The 20,401-nt window shown below is 52.2% G+C and overlaps 2 protein-coding genes across 2 annotated transcripts; both read left to right on the top strand.

Annotated features, from left to right (window-relative positions):
* The first annotated feature begins 647 nt into the window (after window positions 1–647).
* Window positions 648–8,230, top strand: LOC116893789 (cytochrome P450 26C1). Its single transcript, XM_032895493.1, has 6 exons — window positions 648–1,012; window positions 1,537–1,761; window positions 2,206–2,481; window positions 3,894–4,049; window positions 5,699–6,016; window positions 7,827–8,230. Exons 1-6 carry the CDS (start codon window positions 809–811, stop codon window positions 8,202–8,204), a joined length of 1,557 nt encoding a protein of 518 aa, XP_032751384.1. The 5' UTR covers window positions 648–808; the 3' UTR covers window positions 8,205–8,230.
* A 4,509-nt stretch (window positions 8,231–12,739) lies between these two features.
* Window positions 12,740–16,408, top strand: LOC116893788 (cytochrome P450 26A1). Its single transcript, XM_032895492.1, has 7 exons — window positions 12,740–12,928; window positions 13,120–13,344; window positions 13,608–13,898; window positions 13,977–14,135; window positions 14,794–14,928; window positions 15,487–15,639; window positions 15,883–16,408. Exons 1-7 carry the CDS (start codon window positions 12,740–12,742, stop codon window positions 16,222–16,224), a joined length of 1,494 nt encoding a protein of 497 aa, XP_032751383.1. The 3' UTR covers window positions 16,225–16,408.
* The last annotated feature ends 3,993 nt before the right edge of the window (window positions 16,409–20,401 follow it).

Here is a 20,401-nt window from a genome sequence, read left to right as displayed (position 1 = left end):
GACCTTGATGTTGGCGGTGAGGGGTCAAGTATGGGGGGATCAGAGATGGAGCTAATGGCTTGGAGACAGGCGGGCCAAGAGCACTCGGGGTGTCTACTTCATGTGGGCTTCTCATGCTAGTGATGCTAGGTGCTCGCACCCGGAGAATGGAAATTAAGTGGAAAACCGCAGGCCCCGCCCGAGGATGCGCGTGGGGCTCGGCCCCCGCCCAGATGCCACTCCCTATTTGGATGGCGAGGTGAGCCCGCCACTACCCACTGCTTCCAATCATTACTCTGAGTGGGACGCTTTAAATATGCGTAGACACGTCATGTTGTATGACCCAGTCCCTAGGGAGGGAGGCAATATCTATATAAACGTGTCGAGGGTAGGTGGAGAAGGGTTAACGGAGGGAAGGAGGGAAGGAGGGAAGGTAGTGGGCAGGGGTCTGCAGCCTTGCAGCAACTGTGGCTGGCAGCGCCTGGTGAGTTGTTTCTCTGGCCTCCATACTAGGAGTGCTGAGCTGAGAGGTCTGAGCGTTCCAGAGGCCAATGGCCCACCTTGGATGGGCTGGCACATTTTAACTGAAATCGGGGAGAAATGCCCTAGGTCTTCAGCCTCCAGGAAGGCAAATTCTCTAGTCGCCCAGGGCTAGTGCTGCCTTCCACTGACAATCTTGTTTTAAGACCTGAAGCTTTGACTTTATTGATCTCTGGCTTGGCCCCCTAACCCTGGGCCTTCTCTGGACTGGGCAGGTGAGCTCTGCTCAGTTCTTGAGGCCCCTGCCTTCCCAGTGGCCTAGTCCACCCCTCACCCCTGCAGTCTCGCCATGTTTTCCTGGGGGCTAAGCTGTTTGTCCATGCTGGGGGCTGCGGGCACTGCTCTCCTGTGTGCGGGTCTGCTGCTTGGCCTGGCCCAACAACTCTGGACCCTCCGTTGGACTCTAAGCCGGGATTGGGCCTCCACCTTGCCCCTACCCAAGGGCTCCATGGGCTGGCCATTCTTCGGTGAAACGCTGCACTGGTTGGTTCAGGTGAGTGGTTTTATCATCCAGCAGCGCCCCCTTTTCTGCATCTACCATCGGGCGCTCTTGGTTCTCAGAGCACCTCATAAGATTCCTTACCCAGGATTCTGGGAATTTCGCAAACCCTCACCGTTGCCTAGCTGTTCTGTTCCTTCGAAGAGACCCCATGTCACCGAATTTTACTCTCAATTTAAACTCTTCCGATACAACGTAGGGGCTGTAAACCAGGGGCTTGGGGAGAGATTTGAGGAATGTGGTACCCATGTCTTGCAAGCATAGGCTGAAAAGCCAAGCCATCTCTCAGCCACGCACCCTTGGGCACTCAGATTCCCAATCTAAGCCTGTAGCTCACCTTACCCGGTGGACTTCTACCATCCCATCCAGTAGCTGAGAGGCCCCGTTGGAGATGTTGTTTTGTAACTAATGTGACAGCCTGAGACAGGGGAGTTGTTAGAAAGAGGCAATTGGGATGTCCGGGACAGATCTTCAGTCCTGCTGACCCAGAGACCCTTCAAGCTCCGCCTTGTTTGCAGGGCTCTCGTTTCCATAGTTCCCGCCGCGAGCGCTACGGGACAGTGTTTAAGACGCACCTTCTGGGCAGGCCAGTGATCCGGGTGAGCGGCGCTGAGAACGTGCGCACCATCCTGCTGGGTGAGCACCGCCTGGTGCGTAGCCAGTGGCCGCAGAGCGCACACATTCTTCTAGGTTCACACACGCTCCTTGGCGCGGTTGGTGAGCCTCATCGGCAGCGGCGTAAGGTGAGGAGAATACCAAAGGAACTTAAGAGATTTCGTGGACCCTGGGTTCCTGCAGTGAGCCGGACCAGAGTCTGGTGTTCCACACATACTGGGAACTTGACCAGGGTCCCGGCTAAACGGACAGGTGGCCCGGAGTAAGTCTTCTTACATTTCTGGGTTTTGAATTGTAAAGCCAAGTCCTTTATTCCAGATCTGCGAGTTGCCAGCAGCTTTTGAGAATCAGATTTAAGAGGGTTCAGGGAAGACTTTGTGGAGCAGCTAGCAACATTTGGAGCCTAGTGGATGGGAGGGACTCTGTACATCAAAGTGGTAGAAACCAAGCCAACAAGTTTAGGCCTGTGCGGCTCAGAAGAGGAAGAAGGGACTGGACTTCGCCTTCAGGCTGCGGAGTCGCACTGCAGAAGAGGCCAACCTTCCCTGAGCTGATCTGCGCGCTCCCTACAGGTCCTGGCGCGCGTGTTCAGCCGCCCAGCTCTGGAGCAATTCGTGCCACGGCTACAGGAGGCGCTGCGGCGAGAGGTGCGCTCCTGGTGCGCCGCCCAACGACCGGTAGCGGTTTACCAGGCGGCCAAAGCGCTCACCTTCCGCATGGCCGCGCACATCCTGCTGGGTCTGCAGCTAGATGAAGCGCGATGCACCGAGCTGGCCCAGACCTTTGAGCGGCTGGTGGAGAACCTCTTCTCACTGCCCTTGGACGTACCGTTTAGCGGCCTACGCAAGGTAATGCCGCCCCAGACCTTAGGCCAAGGCTCCAGAAGGTCTCCCAAACCTGATGGGGTCCCCTGGACCGAGGGCGTGGCCCAGCCTGCGGTAGGATGGTGGTTGGTGGGGACCAAGGCTGCATCTCTTCGGACTCTCTATGTGTGACCCAGGGCAGGCCACACACCCTTTATGGGATGCTCCTGACTCTCTTTCGTGTCAGTGTAGCCTTCTTGAGTTTGGGTCTTAGTGGCAGGCGTCCTGGCAGGCGGTTTGTCCTTTCTCAAAGTGGTGCCTCACAGCAACCTCTCCAACACCCTTTGGAAGGTTGGCGCTGCGGAGTGCGCGGGAGCCTGAGGGTGGCAGACGAAGCTCGGCGCCGGCTCTAGTCTAGGGGATGGATGTCGGCTCCCAGCCCGCCGGCCCTGGGCCCGCTGGTTTCCGGAAGAGAAAAGCGAGGCCTTTTTGGAGTCATGGGCGGGGCCCCAGAGCTGAAGGAAGCTGGGTCCTGCCTTCTCTCTCCCTTTGCCCTAGAGCGTTAAATCGCTTGAATAAAACTCTGAAAAGGAATCCGATTGTGCGCTGGTCACCTTGCATACGTTTTCTGGTTTGGTCCTTGCAACCTGCAAAGTGTGTTATCCTCATTTTATTGATAAGCAGGCCTCCTTGAAGCCAGGTGCGCGTGCAACATGCAAGAACACAGTCAAGATTTGAACAAGATACCTCTGGCTACAAAACAAGTGTTTCCACGCTTCCCCCAGCTGGGCTTGCTTCCTAAGCTCTGGCGAGCCATCCCTGCCCTCTTTGCCCAGCCCCGGACAGAAGCTAACCGTTTAGAACATACACTAGTGTCCTCAATGGAGTTTTTCAGGGTGCCCCTTTTCTTGGCACCGATGCTCACTGTCTTGTCCGAGTCTGGGTCAAGGAAAGGGCTAATAGCTAGCTGGACCTTAATGCTTCTGTGTCAGGTACGGGCATTGGCAGCTGTGTAAAGGGACGAGTTCTTGGCCTTATGTTCTTTCTGTTCTCCTTGCCAGAGGGGGCTGGTAATGACTGTCATGCAGGATGTTTGTAGACAGTAGACAATCTGTGGGCACCTACTGAGCCATGCCTACCCTGTGCTAGGGCTACAGCTAAGCTAAGAGTAACACCAGGATCTAGGCCACCCTTCCTAATGCTTCGATCCTTTAATGTTGTAACGACCTCCAACTATAAAGTGATTTTTTTTTGCTACTTTGCAACTGTGATTTTGCTACAGTCATGAACTGTAATGCGGAGATCTGTGTTTTCTGATGAGAGACCCCTGGTAAAAAGATCATCAGGCCCTCACGAAGGGGTTGTGGCCCACAGGTGGAGAAACTATGGCTCTAGGTAGTCAAACCTGCCCCCTCTCCCCCTTCCTACCCCAACTGCCCTCTCTCCCTGTACATCAGGGCATCCGGGCCAGGGACCAGTTGTATCAGCACCTGGATGAGGTCATTGCTGAGAAGCTTCGGGAGGAACGGGCAGCAGAGCCAGGTGATGCCCTGCATTTGATCATTAACAGCGCTAGGGAGCTGGGCCGTGAGCTCTCAGTGCAAGAGCTGAAGGTAGGTGACAGAAGACCACTCCTCCCCCCCCCCCGACTTCCTCAGAAACCACACACGCACAATCCATTCCCAGTCATATCCTGCTTAACACCACTTTAAGGCACAGACATAGCCTTGGGCGAAAAAGACTACTACATCTGCCAACCGTGCAGCTTTGGACTGTAGCCCTTCTTCCAGGAGCTCGAGTCCTAAGGTTCGGGGTCTAGACAGTTCACCCCTCGGCCCCTCCTACGTCCCATCTCCCACTGCATGCCTTTGCCATCCTCCTACCCATGCAGCCTGCTCTTTCTCCGTCTGAACTTTCAAGCTCGTGATCAAACTCCTCGTTCCCAAAACTACATCTTTTCCAAATCAACATTCCTCTTTTATAGGCCCACCTTGGCACCTTAGCACCTGGTACCCACCCATTTTTGCCCTTGCTGCAAAGCCTCCCGTAGAATTAGGCTTCCTTCCCATGTAGGTAGAGCATGTGTGGTGGAGGGCAGGAGGGCCCTGCTTTGGAAGTCAGGACACAGAATGAGGGCCAGAGACATTTAGAAACACGAAGACTTCAGTCTCCCATGAGTCAATGTCATGTGCTTCCCTCCACTAACCACTAAAACGTAGGAGCCCAGCTTTAGTTTCTCCTCCAAGAATGGAGGTATTAATCTCTCCTCTTGATGGGGGTGAAGTTCAGAAGTAAAAAAGGATTCAGGAGAGAGTTAGCAATAGACTGAGTCCTGGGTACCCGAGTATTCAAGACAGTGCCAGGCTATGAAGGGGAGTGGCACAGAAAGAAGTGGGTAGTTTGCCCTTGGACAGAGCTAGGGAGTTAACAAGGCTCTGTAGAAGGGACCCCTTGGCCAGGCTGAACAGAGAGGATATGTGGCTCTTGGGTCCCTCCACCTCAACTTCCTTTTCCAAGGTAGAACCAGCTGTCAGCCTCCAGCCAGGTCAGTATTTGCTCCACAAAGATGATTACCTACCTGTTCAATGCTGGATTCTGTGCCGGGATGCAGAATAGCTTCGTTGTTTCAAGCTCTAGGGTGGGTAGTGTACATTCACCCTACCGTCCCTGAAAACAGTTTGTAGGCATAAACCCTGGTGCTACCCTGAAGGAAGGTACTGGAAGGGCAGGCTTAAGGCAGGTGATGAGGCCGGTGGAAGATCCATCCACAAAGCAGGGCAGAAAGGGGAATAAGTAAGAAGACGAAGAACCTGCTGGCACTGGAGCAAGGCTGGTGCGGGAGGAATGGAGGGGAGGAGGGAAGGAGATCGACTCGCAGACTCACTGCTGGAATTACTAGTTCCAGGGACTTGGAGTGCCTTCCAGAGCCTTAGTTTCCAATCTCATAAAATATGAGCAGTAATTGCTCCCCACAGGGCGAAGGCGAGCATCTAACGAGTTAATAAATTTAAAGCACCGAGGATAAAGCACAGAGTAATATCCCTGTATCCCTCTGATAACTCGTCCAAAGCGGGTGCATATGGATGCTGGTTCTGCCTATCCGCTCAACAGGATTTTCCCAAGTGATAGATCTGGGCTTTGACCGATTTCAGAGCCATGGGCAGAGTCCGGGACAGGACAAGGCACTAGCTTGAGCACAAGAGATACGTTTAGACGCTTTACACCTTCTTGGTAGGTTTAGAACCCCCTGGCTGTCTTGCAGGAGTTGGCTGTGGAGCTCCTCTTCGCGGCCTTTTTCACCACGGCCAGCGCCAGCACATCCCTTATCCTGCTGCTTCTGCAGCACCCAGCAGCCATCGCCAAAATCCAGCAGGAGCTGTCGGCGCAGGGGCTGGGGAGCCCCTGCAGCTGCGCTCCCAGGGCCTCAGGATCGCGACCCGACTGCAGCTGTGAGCCAGACCTTAGCCTGGCAGTGCTGGGCCGTTTGCGCTACGTCGACTGCGTAGTGAAGGAGGTGCTGCGCCTCCTACCGCCGGTGTCCGGGGGCTACCGCACTGCACTGCGCACCTTTGAGCTGGACGTAAGTGCGCCACACTGCGGGCCGCTGGATGCTTGCAGCTGCGCTGGGATGGGAGGAGGGCAGGGGGAATTAGCGCAGAGATTTCTTTCCCCTGCCAGGGCCTCAGCTTTCCCTCTTGTAAAATGGGCTGAACCCTATTCTATTTCCTGGATTCTTCCTCCGACACCAGCAGACACATGCAAAACCTCGTGCCTGAAGGGCTGGTAGGGTTAGAAGTTTTATACACTTAAGCTTTGGTCAGTGATCCAGCTAGGTCAATTCAATTCGAACTGAGTTTTAGAACGCAAACATTTTTCTCTGAGCCGCACTTCTCGCAGCCAATGTATGTGCTGGAAGACAAAGGCGGTGGCCTACCTCGCTGATTCCTTCACAAGACTAAATAGCCACTCATTGTCACCTGTCCAGGGCTCGAACTTAGGGTATATTCCTGGGAAATGCAACAGTCTTAATACAAAGAACAAAATCTTAATGGTTCTTCATCTGACTGCCCTTGGTTGGACAAGGCTAAGAACCAGGATGGACTACAGCTCAGAATAACCTCGGGCAGTTCTCCCTTTACTGTGGGTCTCAGTTTACCCTCTGATTGGGTGTGTGTGATAAATTAATAATTTTGAGGCTTGGGGAATTCACACCACAGAGCTTGAGGGCCTCTGCCTGAATAGCTTTGCTGCAGGACCTCTGAGCAATGTGTGTGTGTGTGTGTGTGTGTGTGTGTGTGTGTGTGTGTGTGTGTGACTGAAGAGACAGATTCTGCCCACAGGGAGCTCCATGCAGAGAGAGAGGGGACCAAGACCATGGAGTGAGGCTGGGATATCTTTAGTGTTGGGTGAAACCAGCCAGAAGGATGAATTGCCCAGAAGGGGAACTGCCCAGTCTATGGCTGTAGGAGAAGTGACTTGGACGCCTACACTTGATGCTGCAGGACTGATGTGCCCAAAAAAAAAACAGAAGAGAAACCGAGCAGCTTCCGGGACAGTAGATGGAGCAGAGCGGAGGTCTTACTCATTACTCTCTACTGTACAGACGGGGAAACTGAGTTAGAGAGGAGAGAATGTTTCTAGTGAGAATTTGAACAGTAATGGCCTTCCACAGCCTCCAGAGAATTGCAATTTTTTTTTTTTGAGGGACAGGAATTGAAGACACACGAATAAGCATAACAGGCAGGGAATGTAGGTCAGTGGCAGGAGCTCATTCCTAGCGTGAAGGAGGCCCTGAATTGGCAATACCCAGTAGGGGGTTCTGGGGCGGGGTTAAAAGGGCTGAGGGTGGGGGTGGGCAGAGAGGGTGCGCTCCTCTTAAAGGTAGTATAATAGTTCAGAGGTGGGCGAGAAGGTGGGAAAGTCTTGAGTTAAATGCAAAGAAGAATCTTATAATTGAACTGTCCCAGAGGTGTGAAGACTCCCAGTCATTTCGGCAGTTTCAGCTCAGATAGCTGGTAGCTACATTCTTACAATGTAAGTCTCCTGTGTCAGAAGAAAACAGGAAGAGAAAGCCAACAAACTCCTAAGTAGTTTTCGATCTCATGGGCACTAAATGCGTGCCAACCTCCTCTTAAAATTCTCTCAACAACGTGGACATTTTCTATTCTTACTTTTCCCAACTAAGAAATGGGGGTGGGAGGCAGCAGTCCAAGATCTTACAGCTCACAAATGACCCCGAGATTACGACGCAGGTCTTCTGGCTTCAGGATTAATTAATGAAAGGCCACTAGAGGTTTATTTGGCGCTCTTGGGAAGAGGCGCGCGGGGCGGGGTAGGCTCCAACCACTTCCCTGTGCCTAGCGATCAACACGGGCCCCCTCACTTCGCAGGGTTACCAGATCCCCAAAGGCTGGAGCGTGATGTATAGCATCCGAGACACACATGAGACAGCCGCAGTATACCGTAGCCCGCCGGAGGGCTTCGATCCAGAGCGCTTTGGCGTGGAGAGTGAAGATGCGCGGGGCTCTGGTGGCCGCTTTCATTACATCCCGTTCGGTGGCGGCGCGCGCAGCTGCCTGGGCCAGGAGCTAGCGCAAGCGGTGCTGCAACTGCTCGCTGTCGAGCTGGTGCGCACCGCGCGCTGGGAGCTGGCCACACCTGCCTTCCCCGTAATGCAGACGGTGCCCATCGTGCACCCGGTGGACGGGCTGCTGCTCCTTTTCCACCCTCTCCCGACTTTGGGTGCGGGCGACGGGTCACCCTTCTGACTCACTGCGTCTCTAGCCTTGGCTTGCCCAGTAGCTGCTGCACACACGCCGCCAATATTCACCGAGTCACGGGTTTAACAAATGGCTCTGCTAGACTGGAAGTCGTAGAATGAGTCACAGACACCGCAGTGGAGAAGCGCTGGGCTTGGGGAAAGAGAGTAGGAGGCAAACACCAAGAACTCAAAGCAACCAACGACGGAGAAAACCTATTTCCACTAAATGAAACTTGGCTTCCCCTTACTGTGGCAAGTCCGCAGGGAGTTTAGATTTGGGGTCCTGGCAGCGGCGGCAGTGATGGCGGTAGTTAGGTGTTCATATCAAACTAATAGGGGATTTGCAACTTTTTAAAGTTAGCAGAAATAGCAGGATGGTTACCACACTGATCTGATGTTTGTCCAGGAGACACACGGAGAGGGCCCCCGAGCTTCTATTAGCTCAACCTTAGAAGATTCGACTAGAGACTTTTGAAAAGAAAAATTCCTACTTCATGAAATTATTTAATATCCTCGTTTATATAGAAGATACTGTGCTCTCTGGAAATGTCTGTAAGTCTGGTTCGTGTGAGGTTGAGACATAATCCCTTCATGGGAGAACTGAGATAAACAAGAGATTTGAGATGTTTGTATCCAAACAGGAAGTCCAAGAAATAACCTTTCCTGCCAGTGGTTGAGCAAGGAGGTTGGGGCTCGGTTGGGCAGCCATTCCCCTGGTGTGATGGCCAACAGTGCAGAGGATGAGGTACAGAGACGTACAGAGACGTACTAACCGGAAGGACACACTGTAGCCTATACCCAGAGGGTCTAGAAGTTGGGCAGCCTTAGTCCCAAGCTTCCCTCTGGACCACGGATCTGGATGCTGGGTTTGGGAGCATCGCTGCACTGTCTGACTGCAGAGTTGTTCTACTTCACTCCCTTCACTGTTTAGGAGGAGAAACTGAGGCTCTCCTGAGGAGCCACTGCTGTCCTGCACACTCTTCCACTGCTTAATCCCCCTGCCCCACCTCCGAGCCCATGTCACCTGTGGAATTCAGCCCTTTTGCCTTCCAGAGCTACCCTTAATCTAAAAGGCAGTCGGTCTTTCCAATCCAGAGGGTCCCACTACTGCTTAAATCAACACCACTGTCATCTGCCTTCATTCCCCAAAGCCCCCTTCAACCTGCCATCCACATCCCCATACTGCTGTGTAAGAGAACATAACCGGTGAGCCCCGGAAGTTGTAACCAGCCCAGGCTGACCTTGGAGGAGGAAATTGGTGGCCTCCTGACCTTATTTATATTTGAATCCACGTATAAAGTGGATCCTGGGGCTCGAAGGCAAGGACACAAGCGGGTACTTGAAGGTTAGCAACTGCTGGGGTTAACACCACCATAACCCCTATCCGGGACAGCTAGTAAACCATAGCTGGTCAGAGTAGAGGCTAGCCTGAGCTCTGCAGGCACCAGAAGGAGCATCAAGGTGCAGGCCTACAACCTTGAGCATCCCAGAAGCTGGACCTAGGTGAGGAGGTCAAAAAGCTTCCCTTTCAGATTGACTCTGATTTGGGGGCAAGGGGGTAGGGTAGCACCTTTCAAAAGTCTGAAGAGACTTGTTTGCTAGTTTTGGGGTGTGGACCAACTCAAAGCCCATGGAAGTGCCTCTGGTTTTCCTCTCATTTCCCATAGCTGCACCATGCGTTGATGTTAAGGGATGTGTAGTCTCCTGGTTTGGTAACTCCAAGTTTGTAGGAAAAGGGCAGATGTAGTTCTTACGCCTTGGACTTCTGCCACTCACGTAAAGAGGCAGACAATGAATAAACCAGCAACACAAAACCAAAAACCAACCAACCAAACATACAAAAACCACCGAGAACTGCCCTGTGGTGGAAAGCATAGAAAAATTTAAAAAGCAACAAAACCCTTTAACACGGAGTGCCTCCGACCTGAATTCCAACAGTTGGGCAAGGGAACCGGTCTGAGGTGACATTGGCAGGGATCAGGCACTTTGTCCTCGGTTCCCAGCCAGCATTGGGAACAGCAACAGGTATGGAACACCCAGACCAGAGAGAAAGCTGGGGGAGGGGGGCGGTGAAGAGAAAGGCCAGGAGGTCATGCTGGCCACCTGATTTCTGCCACCCATGGCCACTAGCAAAAACAAAACAGCAGAGACACCCACACAAGAAACTGAACCCCACATCTCTGAGCCCTTAGCAATAGGAAAATTGGCCAACATTTTGTTTTCCAGCGAGCCAATCTTCTCTTTCCCACCGACCACCACCCAATAAAAACTTTGGTGAAGTTCCTAGATCAAGTTCTTATTGGGCTGGTAATTTACTGACCTCCCTCGCCCTTCAAGAAGATTTTTAAGTGACTTTGCACTCTAATGTTTTCCTACCAGGCAGCCCGCAGATCTTGATGGCCAGTTAGATTTCGTATTTATTTTTTAAGTATTGTTTTTCTCCTGTGGCCATTTCCAGCGTGTGAGCCTGGCTCATCTTGTAACCAGGCGCAGGCTGAACTTGGTGGGGTGGCCCGGCAGAGTTCACTGAGATGTCACGGTCCGGCCTGCAGGGGTCACAGGCGGGTCAGGCTAAAGGATTGGGAATGGGCCCCAGGTCACGCCCCCGCTGGTCGGTTTTGCACACCCGCCCGGAGGCGCTCTCCAGAAAGGGGCGGACCGAGGTTTCTGAGAATTACCTACAGCACAATTCGTCCGCGTTCCTGCCGGTGCGAGAAATCGGTTCGCATTCTTTACGATAACCAAATCATTACAAGATATGACAGCGGCAGCGGCAGAGACTCTGAAAAGCTGTTCAGAGAGAGTTAAGGGGAACCAGTGAATCCCCGAAATACAACCCATGGGCATCCCGGCTTAGAGAGTCGTTAGGTTTGTGCGGTCCTCACGACCTTTGAGGTCATTTTATGACCACTCCCCGGAGAGGGGTCGGAGGGGGGGACATTTAGGGACCACCGCAGGAAGGCTACATATTGATCAGCTTTCAGAAAGCAAGTTTTTTTCAAAAAGCAATGGACTCTTCCTAAGGGCTGCGGGTATGCTTTCGCTATAGCCCGTGTTCAATTCTAAACAAACGCACGTCATTCTGTTAGTTTTCCGCGCTACTGGTGCGTTTAGTGCCCAAACCAAGGCAGTGTGTGGCACTGGCTAGCCCCGAAGCGGTGTGGCCAGAGGACGTGGGAAGCCGAGTATGTGTGTGCACGGACCACGCAGTTCCCCTGGGCCCGCTATGGGCTGTAGCAGCTGCCCATTGAAGTCCGACAGTCTCTGGACTCGCTCCCCAGTACGGATTCCCATAACGTTCCCTAGGGCTGGTGGGAGAAAGTACAGGGCCAAACAACTCTCTTACCAGGCTCTGTGGCTTTACCGTGGGTGTGATCTGGGAGAGTAGAGGGAAGGGTCTAGAGCCCTGAAACCAGACCACCCTATTAGTGCAGCCTGGTGTGCCATTTGGAAGCCGAAGCCCCCTTTGGAAACCCACAGAAGCCTTGAAGTATAGACAGAGTGGAAAGGATCAACTCTGTCCTAGGGGAAACAGACAGCCTGGTGGCTCATCCAAGAGACAGGCGAAAAGAGACTGCTGGGTTTCCTTCCTGTCTTCCTCCCCATATCTTCCTGGTCTGGGGGCCCTCTTCCCGGCCGCTTGACTGGGGTTGCAAACCCCAGGGCTATAGGAATTGGACCGGCTTGGCGTTATTACCACAGCTGAGCGTAGACTTTGTAGTCTCTGGTCTCCTTCATACGCCGCCCGGCCGGGGCTTAGAGCAGAAATCAGGCGTGTGCAAGGCTGCTCCTGGGGTCCCAGAGACCCAGAGGCTTACTTGCTTTGAACTCGAAAGCAGGATTTCCCAAAGCTTCATGCGCCGGCTCTCTTGGGGGGCACTGGAAAGCTAGGGTCCACGATCCACCAGTCATACTTGACCTTTGGACCCTAGCCCTGGGATCTTCTTGGATTCTCACAGATCAGGAAGTCTTTGGGATCTCACTTACTCAGCCTGTGGGTCAAGTCCACTGAATGGTGATTCTTGAACGCGCTTTCCAAGCAAATGCAAGAGTCCAGGAGGCGCCTGTAAATGGAGAGATAGAAAGGTTTCGAGCTTGGGCAGCTGGTCCGACCTGGAGCGAGAGACAGCAGAGAAACAGCTAGGAAACCCAGGATTCCAGATTCCTGCTACTTGGAACCCCGATCCATAGCCTACCCGCCACCACCCGCCCCCAGCCGCTCCGCGTTAACTCGGAGACACCTAGGACAGGGAGGGAGGTGTTCCTAGCTCCGCACCCCAGGAGGCGCGCTCAGAGGGAAGCCGCCAGTGCGCCGCCTCTGCCTGGGCGCAGAACAAACGGTTAAAGATTTTTTGGGCAGCGCCTCGAGGGGGGGGAGGAGCTTGGGGCCCGATTCGCAATTAAAGATGAACTTTGGGTGAACTAATTTGTCTGACCAAGGTAACGTGGGCAGTAACCTGGGCGGCCTTATAAAGAGGGCGTGCGGCGGGGTTCGGAGCGAGGGCGGCGGCGGCAGGTGGCGCGGGAGGCTTGCTGCGTGCCATGGGGCTCCCGGCGCTGCTGGCCAGTGCTCTCTGCACCTTCGTGCTGCCGCTGCTGCTCTTCCTGGCGGCGCTCAAGCTCTGGGACCTGTACTGTGTGAGCAGCCGCGATCGCAGCTGCGCCCTCCCCTTGCCCCCGGGTACCATGGGCTTCCCATTCTTTGGGGAAACATTGCAGATGGTGCTGCAGGTAAGGGAGCTCGGGAAGGGACCTGACGCTTCCCCGGAGTCCGCCTCAGCTCTGGGCCTGGGCTGAAGCCGGGATAAGTGTCCTCGCGAGGGAGGCGACCACGGCTTGGAAGAGGGGCTAGACGGAGGCCGGATGCTCCCCGGCGCCCCCTCATGCGGGTTGCGGGTCTCTCTCCTCCACCTCCCTCTCAGCGGAGGAAGTTTCTGCAGATGAAGCGCAGGAAATACGGCTTCATCTACAAGACGCATCTGTTTGGGCGGCCCACGGTGCGAGTGATGGGCGCGGATAATGTGCGGCGCATCTTGCTGGGGGAGCACCGGTTGGTGTCAGTGCACTGGCCTGCGTCGGTGCGCACCATCCTGGGCGCCGGCTGCCTCTCCAACCTGCACGATTCCTCGCACAAGCAGCGAAAGAAGGTGAGGGTGAGGTGGTAACTCCTTGGCTAGCAGGGAGACCTCATTCTATAGCTTGGTTCAGACAAATGGATGCAGGGCGAGGGCTAGCCTTATGTGGTGGGGACCAGCACCCTCTCTATCTGAGATCCACTTTAACTTTTCCTGCCAGCAAGTGTGTTAGGCCTGGAGGGACTGGGATTCTTGAAAGGGTACCCGGGAAGGCGAGGGGTTGTTGAGGGGACTAGTAGAGGGTCGTAACGCTCTCTGCTCCTTGCGGGGCTCAGGTGATTATGCAGGCCTTCAACCGAGAGGCGCTCCAGTGCTACGTGCCAGTGATTGCCGAGGAAGTGAGCAGTTGTCTGGAGCAGTGGCTAAGCTGCGGCGAGCGCGGCCTCCTGGTCTACCCCGAGGTGAAGCGCCTCATGTTCCGCATCGCCATGCGCATCCTGCTGGGCTGCGAGCCGGGTCCAGCGGGCGGCGGGGAAGACGAGCAGCAGCTAGTGGAGGCTTTCGAGGAGATGACCCGCAATCTCTTCTCTCTCCCCATTGACGTGCCCTTTAGCGGGCTGTACCGGGTAAGGGCGGTTTGCGGAGTCGGAGTAGGGGACCGAAGGCTCCGCGTCCGCTCACCGCCTCACTCTCTCCGCGCTCAGGGCGTGAAGGCGCGGAACCTTATCCACGCGCGCATCGAGGAGAACATTCGCGCCAAGATCCGCCGGCTTCAGGCCGCAGAGCCGGATGGGGGCTGCAAGGACGCACTGCAGCTCTTGATTGAGCACTCATGGGAGAGGGGAGAGAGGCTGGATATGCAGGTGAGAAGCGATTTCAAAAGGTGCCAAGAGTCGGGGGTATCTCCGATTTTCTAGACACACTTTCTGGGGGGTCTCCAAAGCCCTGTCAGGACCTCCAGCTTCTTTCAAGTGCCTGTTGGGGCTAGGTCTAGAGCTGCTGTTCTCAACCTGTGGGTCGCGACCCCTACGCCGACCCAAACAACCCTTTCAGAAGGTCGCCTAGGAGCATCCTGCATATCCAGTATTTACATCGCGATAACATAACAGTAGCAAAATTACCGTTATGAAGTAGCAACGAAAATAATTTTATTGTTGGGGTCACCACAACACGAGGAACCGTAATTGAAGGCTGGCAGCATTGGGAAGCATTGGTCTTGAGAGCTAGGGAAGAGGGAAGCTGAGCAACTGGGAAGGTCCCAAAGTTCAAAGGGCAAAGGGCAAAGTTCAAAGGGCAGGTTTCATTTACAAAGGTTAAAAGAACGTTGGTGAGGATTAGTAAAATCATGACTGTAACTCACGGAAGAGTAGGATTAAGGGAGTTTTGCATTTTTGTTTGCAGTCTTTGACTTTCTATGAGCAAAACCCTTGAAGACTTCCGTGCAGTATTCTCGGGTCAGTTCTTTGTGACAGTGCTGTAAACTGCACGCAGATCTGTATAAACTTCCGGCTTTATCCTTAGGCACTAAAACAATCGTCCACAGAGCTCCTCTTTGGTGGCCATGAAACTACAGCCAGTGCAGCCACATCACTGATCACCTACCTAGGACTCTACCCACATGTCCTCCAAAAAGTTCGAGAAGAGATAAAGAGCAAGGTAGGAGGATTCTAGAGGTTCCCTATTTGCCTCTACTGCCCCCGCCCCCCACCAGTATGTAAGTTTGCATTCTGTACTATGAGGGTGAAAAGCCGGAGGGCTAGGTGGGACTGGGGAAAAACTGAGCCTAGTGAATTTTATAAAGACAGCTCTTTGTAATGGGATCTCTCTTGGGCAGAGTTTGCCCCTGTGCTTGTGCTCCTTCTCCTCCTCCTCCTCTTCCACCTTTCTCAGAACCGTAGAGATTGCCAGGTTCTCCTTCACCGGTTCAAGACCATGAAGAGTGTGGTTAGAGCCAATAGCTGGTCAGAGTGGGCAGTGTTGGTGAGGGCTCAGGGATGACCCTTCATACCTGGCCAGCAACATTGCCTGGGTGAAAATAGATGGGTTTAGGCTGAGGAAGTGTGGAAACCAATGACCATGAGCGGCTCCCCCACCCCCACCCCCCATTCCCTCCCATTCAGAAGCCTTGGGTTTAGTTAACAGGTGAGTCCTGCTGGGCAGATTTTATTGGAGTGCCCACGAATCACTCTCTCACTTTTGTGTCTGTTTCTGTAGGGCTTACTTTGCAAGAGCCATCACGAGGACAAGTTAGACATGGAAACTTTGGAACAGCTCAAATACATTGGGTGTGTTATTAAGGAGACCCTTCGATTGAATCCTCCGGTTCCGGGAGGGTTTCGGGTGGCTCTGAAGACTTTTGAGCTGAACGTGAGTGCTCTTCCTATCCTACCTCCCCACCCTGTCCACCCTGCCATGGTTTTGGGCATCAGCTGCACAGAGCAGTGGTTCACTGCCCTTGACACTGTCCTGCCTCCTGTGGTAATGGAAACAGATTCGCCCATTTGCTCTCCTCTCTTAATGTCCCCCATATCGGTGATGACTATTTTATTGTTGCAAGCTCAGGGCCTGACTCATCGGTTCTTAGGACTTCATTATTTTTTTTCTAAACAGGGTTACCAGATTCCCAAGGGGTGGAATGTTATTTACAGTATCTGTGACACCCATGACGTGGCAGACAGCTTCACTAACAAGGAGGAGTTTAATCCCGACCGATTTACATCGCTTCATCCAGAGGACACCTCCAGGTTCAGTTTCATTCCATTTGGAGGAGGCCTTCGGAGCTGCGTAGGCAAAGAGTTTGCAAAAATTCTTCTTAAGATATTTACCGTGGAGCTGGCCAGACGTTGTGACTGGCAGCTGCTAAATGGACCTCCTACAATGAAGACAAGCCCCACCGTCTACCCTGTGGACAATCTTCCTGCAAGATTCACCCACTTCCAGGGAGATATCTGACAGTTATTTCAGTTCTCGGACTCATTTGAAGTGTACATTGTTTTTTAAATAGTGTCATGTTGCCTTTATTTAATTTCTAAATGTATAGTATAATATTTATATGTCTCTACTACAGCCCCGTGGTCTTTAAATATTAAAACAATGAATTTGTATGATTTCCCAATAAAGTAAAATTTTAAAGTGCTTTCCTTGCTTTTTAAGATTCTTGTTGGCAAGCTGCCCACAGTGGCAATCCTAGGACTGGGAAGGTGGAGGCAGAAGATCAGGCATTCAGGGCTAGCCTGGGCTACAGAGATCCTGTCTTACAAGAACAAAACACCAACAACAGAAAATCCTGTTAGGAAATCTGACTGGTTCAATGTTTGTACTTTGTGTATCTAAAATGATTTAGAATGAAACCAGAATTCTCTCCTCCACGTCAGACAATATGCATTATTATGTGTGTGCTGACCCAAAGGTATCTTTGTAACTTCTTCTAAGGTAATTGAGATTTCCTATTTTGAAATTGTATCGAGGCTAATTACATTACATTTATTTATTTATTTACATTTTTCATGGTGCTGGGGATTTGTTCAAAGGCCTCACACGTGTAGGGCAAGCCCTTTGTCACTAAGGTGCAGCCTCTCCTTTTCAGCCCAAAGTTAATTCTAGATTTTTTTTTCCTTTGGTGCTTTTGGGAGTTGAACCTGGAATGATTTAGTTATTTGGTGGTGGTTGTTGGTTTCACTTTAGAGAGAGAGAGAAGATTCTGGGGAGGTAACGGGCGCGGGTGCATCAGGAAGCATCATCCTAGAGCAACAGGGGTCAGCATATCTAACATTTAAATCAGCATAATGAATCCATGTCATACAGGGGCAGAACTCTTCTTTGAAGTTGATGATTTAGATAAGACAGAGCCAGTCCCTCTGGTTATGGACAGTTCTTGCCCAAAATGAAACAGAGGAGAAAACCACTGGCCTGTCACCTTTCCTTAGAAGGTGCTTCGGAAAGCAGCGCTGGGAATGGCTGGTTTAGATAAGCCGAGCCCAGGCTTCCTTGATTCGAGATGAGGCAGCAGGAGTAGATTTAGCTGGCTGACAGATAAAGTTTTTATCTATCTCTGGCAATAGGGTTGAGTCCGACGTGACTGATAAAATGACCCAGTCATGACCTTGTGAACCTTGGCTAACCTCCTCCAAAGCGCAGTTTTGTCACAGTTCTGACCCTGGCATGGCCACGTTTCTGAACTGAAGGCCGCACTCAATCCAGAAAGGTTAGCCACGGTGACTTGCTTACGCAAGCGCATTCCCCGTTTTGAAATGGCACGACCTGCTTGCTGAACTTCTGATGGCTTGTAGGCTTTGGACTTTAAAATTTTCATTACAATTTGGGAATTTGGCAATGTCACAGGAACTGGGTGGTCTGAAATAGGTGTTTGAACAGCTTTCTGTCCACGATTAGACTTGCATAATGTACCTGACTTTAGTGTTTGGGTAGAACGTGGGTTGTACTTACCGCTGGAGCTTCTGATATTTAGAGCGCTTATTGAGTAACTCACAGTGCCCTATCGGAGCCTTGTGCTACAACATAAAGAGAGGAGACACGCAGCCAAAGTTTCAGTCCTGGGAAAACGGAGCCCACCCTGCTCAGAACATTTGCCCTGGATCTTTGCAGATCAGGCATTTGAGCCTGAAGGCACCAATGATCGCAGGTTACTTACACTTTGCATTTTATTGAAGGGCGATTAGCTTTTAACAGCAATGCCTTTGGTTCCTGGAGGACTATGAATCTCCATGAGCTGAGTTCTGTAAGAAACTCGAGCCATTCTGACATATAATTCAACTTCTTAAAAGCCACCTTAATTTCTTCGCCCCTCTGGAGAATTTTCAGGAAGGTGCTCAAGGTTTGTTTCCCCAGGCTGCCTTTAGTTCGGTGCTGTTGTCCAGAATCCTCCTCAGAATTACATCTCCAGGGCAGCCTCTGACAACGCTGTGGTGTTGAGCGAAGGCGTGTGGTATGAGAGCGACTGAACAGTCACGAAGGGAACCTGGGCCACGCTTGTCTGGGACAAGCATGTTTATGGCACTGTGGGTCAGTACCTATGTGATGGAGAAATGAGGTAGACATGGCCAAAACTGTGGGAAGAGGGCAATGGCTGTGGGAAACAGCTCTTGGGCCTCCCACAGCTCCATACAGTGATGGGAACTTGGCAATCACTGTGCCGCTAGGTGGGCTCACCACACTGGACTGGAGCCCTCTGCCTCCTTCGGTGTTTGCCCTCGTCAACTCCTATGCCTTTGCCTTCAGTCAGGGGTGTGGTGTCATCAACCACACAGATCATTACCAGGGTAGGCGCGTGAAGGGGAGGGCTTCCACATTCTGAAGGACTGCAGTCTTAGCAGACTTTGGAGATCCAGAGGAGATACACCAGGAGTTCTGGAATCAGAAAAAAAAACTTTCTGAGGCCTCTTCTGCCCACCCCTACCCCTTTTCTAACAGCTTGCCTATTCTTGTAGCCAATGTTCTGTAGCTGAGGGGGTCACTATCTAACTTTATCTTTTTCCAGTATCCTGCCACCCCTTCTACCTTGCCACAGTGCAACTCCTTCATAAGCAACAGGTGAATTGGCGCGATGAGAGAACACAGTGTTGGCTTCATCCTTCCTATCCCTTATGGTGGTTTTGGGGCTTTTGCATCTGGCAAACCCCATGATGTCCACAAGGGGGCGGGCTTCTCCCTTCTATGCCAAGCCCAGGGCACTGGTTTTCCCACCAGTGACCATGAAATCAAAAGTTGACACATTCTGGTTCAAGGCTGCTTTCACCCCTAGATAGTGAGAAGCTGAAGGTAACCCAATAACTTAGCAAGCACTCCACAAAAGACGTGCCCTTCCTGGAAGGGATCACATCCTCCAGGTTCACCTAGACCATCATGTAGTTCCAGAGGTAGCCAACGACAGCCTGTGGACTCTGGATTCCAGGATTTCCCACACCACTCATATTTTGATCTATACTATGTTACACCAGTTTTCCAAGAAAACATGGGCAACCTAATTAGTGTTTAGATGGCCTGAACTCAGTTCCGGAACCATCCTTTGAGAAAAGGCATTGCGGGAACTGGAGAGACAGCTCTGCTATTAAGATCAGAGGACCCAAGTGTGGTTTCCAGCACCCACACTGGGCAGCTCACAAAAGTCTGTAGCTTCAGCTCCAGAAGATCTGACAGTCTCTTCTGACTTCCAAGGGTACCTGTGCGCTCCCCCCCCCCATATGTTTGTTTTGAAGCATGATCTCACTATGTAGCCCTGGCCGACCTGTAGCTCATTGTGTAGCTGGCGTCCAACTCAGAGATCTGCCTGCCTCAGCCTCTGGAGTGCCTTAAAGGCGGGCACACCTGGCAAAATAAAATGTTAGAGAGGTTGTAGTGGCTTCTGCAACCAACAGGTCAAAACTGTTGTAAATACAGGTTCAGACCTGTCTTTCTGAGCAGAGCATTTGCTTGGGAGGTTAGCCAGAGGAGGGTATCGATAGCGTGGGAAGAAGTGGCCAGAGTCCTTTGCTGATGAAGCCTGTGATCTGGGGAGGGAGCAAGTTCCCTGTCAGCAGGGACAAACACAAGCTGGGTGGTGAAGATGGGTTAAATGACTCTCCCATTCTCTTCCACAGCCAAACATTTGCAAAGCTCTGAAACTGCACCCTGTTTTAGTTCAGTTCCTCAGACACCTTCCTTCCCCTTTGAAGTACACATTAATAACAGTCTTGGGAGACAGGTTCCCTTCCTCTACTCTTCCAGTTCATTCTGCCGTTCTTGCCTTAGGACCAGGTAAGGTGGAGGAACAGAGGCACCCAGTACCCTGGATCTGTTGCATCCACCTGCAATTTCTGTGTCTGCTCCAATACCCAACATCTTCCAGCTGTCTCATGGTGACCACTTGGTCCAGTATGCCTTAGATAGTTCTCGTCTCTCATCTTCCTACAGTGTCAGGCACTAACACAGGACTCTGTCCACTCCACCACTCCCTTCTTTCTATCTTCTGATGCTACCCAAGGTCAGGAAATGCTTTTCCTCATTCTAATCACGTGCATTTAGTCAACTCGCATAATTTCTTATCCCCTATCAGAATATGATCACACATAGTAGGTGTTCTTTGGGGAGAGTGCTTCTGGACACCATCTACTTTGTGTTTCTTCGACTTACA

Source organism: Rattus rattus, chromosome 2 (assembly GCF_011064425.1).
Source record: "Rattus rattus isolate New Zealand chromosome 2, Rrattus_CSIRO_v1, whole genome shotgun sequence".
In the NCBI taxonomy this organism is placed as follows: Eukaryota; Metazoa; Chordata; class Mammalia; order Rodentia; family Muridae; genus Rattus; species Rattus rattus.
This window is presented reverse-complemented; position numbering and strand designations above follow the sequence as displayed.

Bases quoted from the DNA above. Each gene is read 5' to 3' on its own strand.
- LOC116893789 (XM_032895493.1), top strand. From the start codon at position 809: ATGTTTTCCTGGGGGCTAAGCTGTTTGTCCATGCTGGGGGCTGCGGGC. The intron at 2,482-3,893 runs GTAATGCCGCCC...CCTGTACATCAG, and splicing joins CGTTTAGCGGCCTACGCAAG to GGCATCCGGGCCAGGGACCA. The intron at 6,017-7,826 runs GTAAGTGCGCCA...CTCACTTCGCAG, and splicing joins TGCGCACCTTTGAGCTGGAC to GGTTACCAGATCCCCAAAGG.
- LOC116893788 (XM_032895492.1), top strand. From the start codon at position 12,740: ATGGGGCTCCCGGCGCTGCTGGCCAGTGCTCTCTGCACCTTCGTGCTG. The intron at 13,345-13,607 runs GTGAGGGTGAGG...TGCGGGGCTCAG, and splicing joins CGCACAAGCAGCGAAAGAAG to GTGATTATGCAGGCCTTCAA. The intron at 13,899-13,976 runs GTAAGGGCGGTT...CTCCGCGCTCAG, and splicing joins CCTTTAGCGGGCTGTACCGG to GGCGTGAAGGCGCGGAACCT.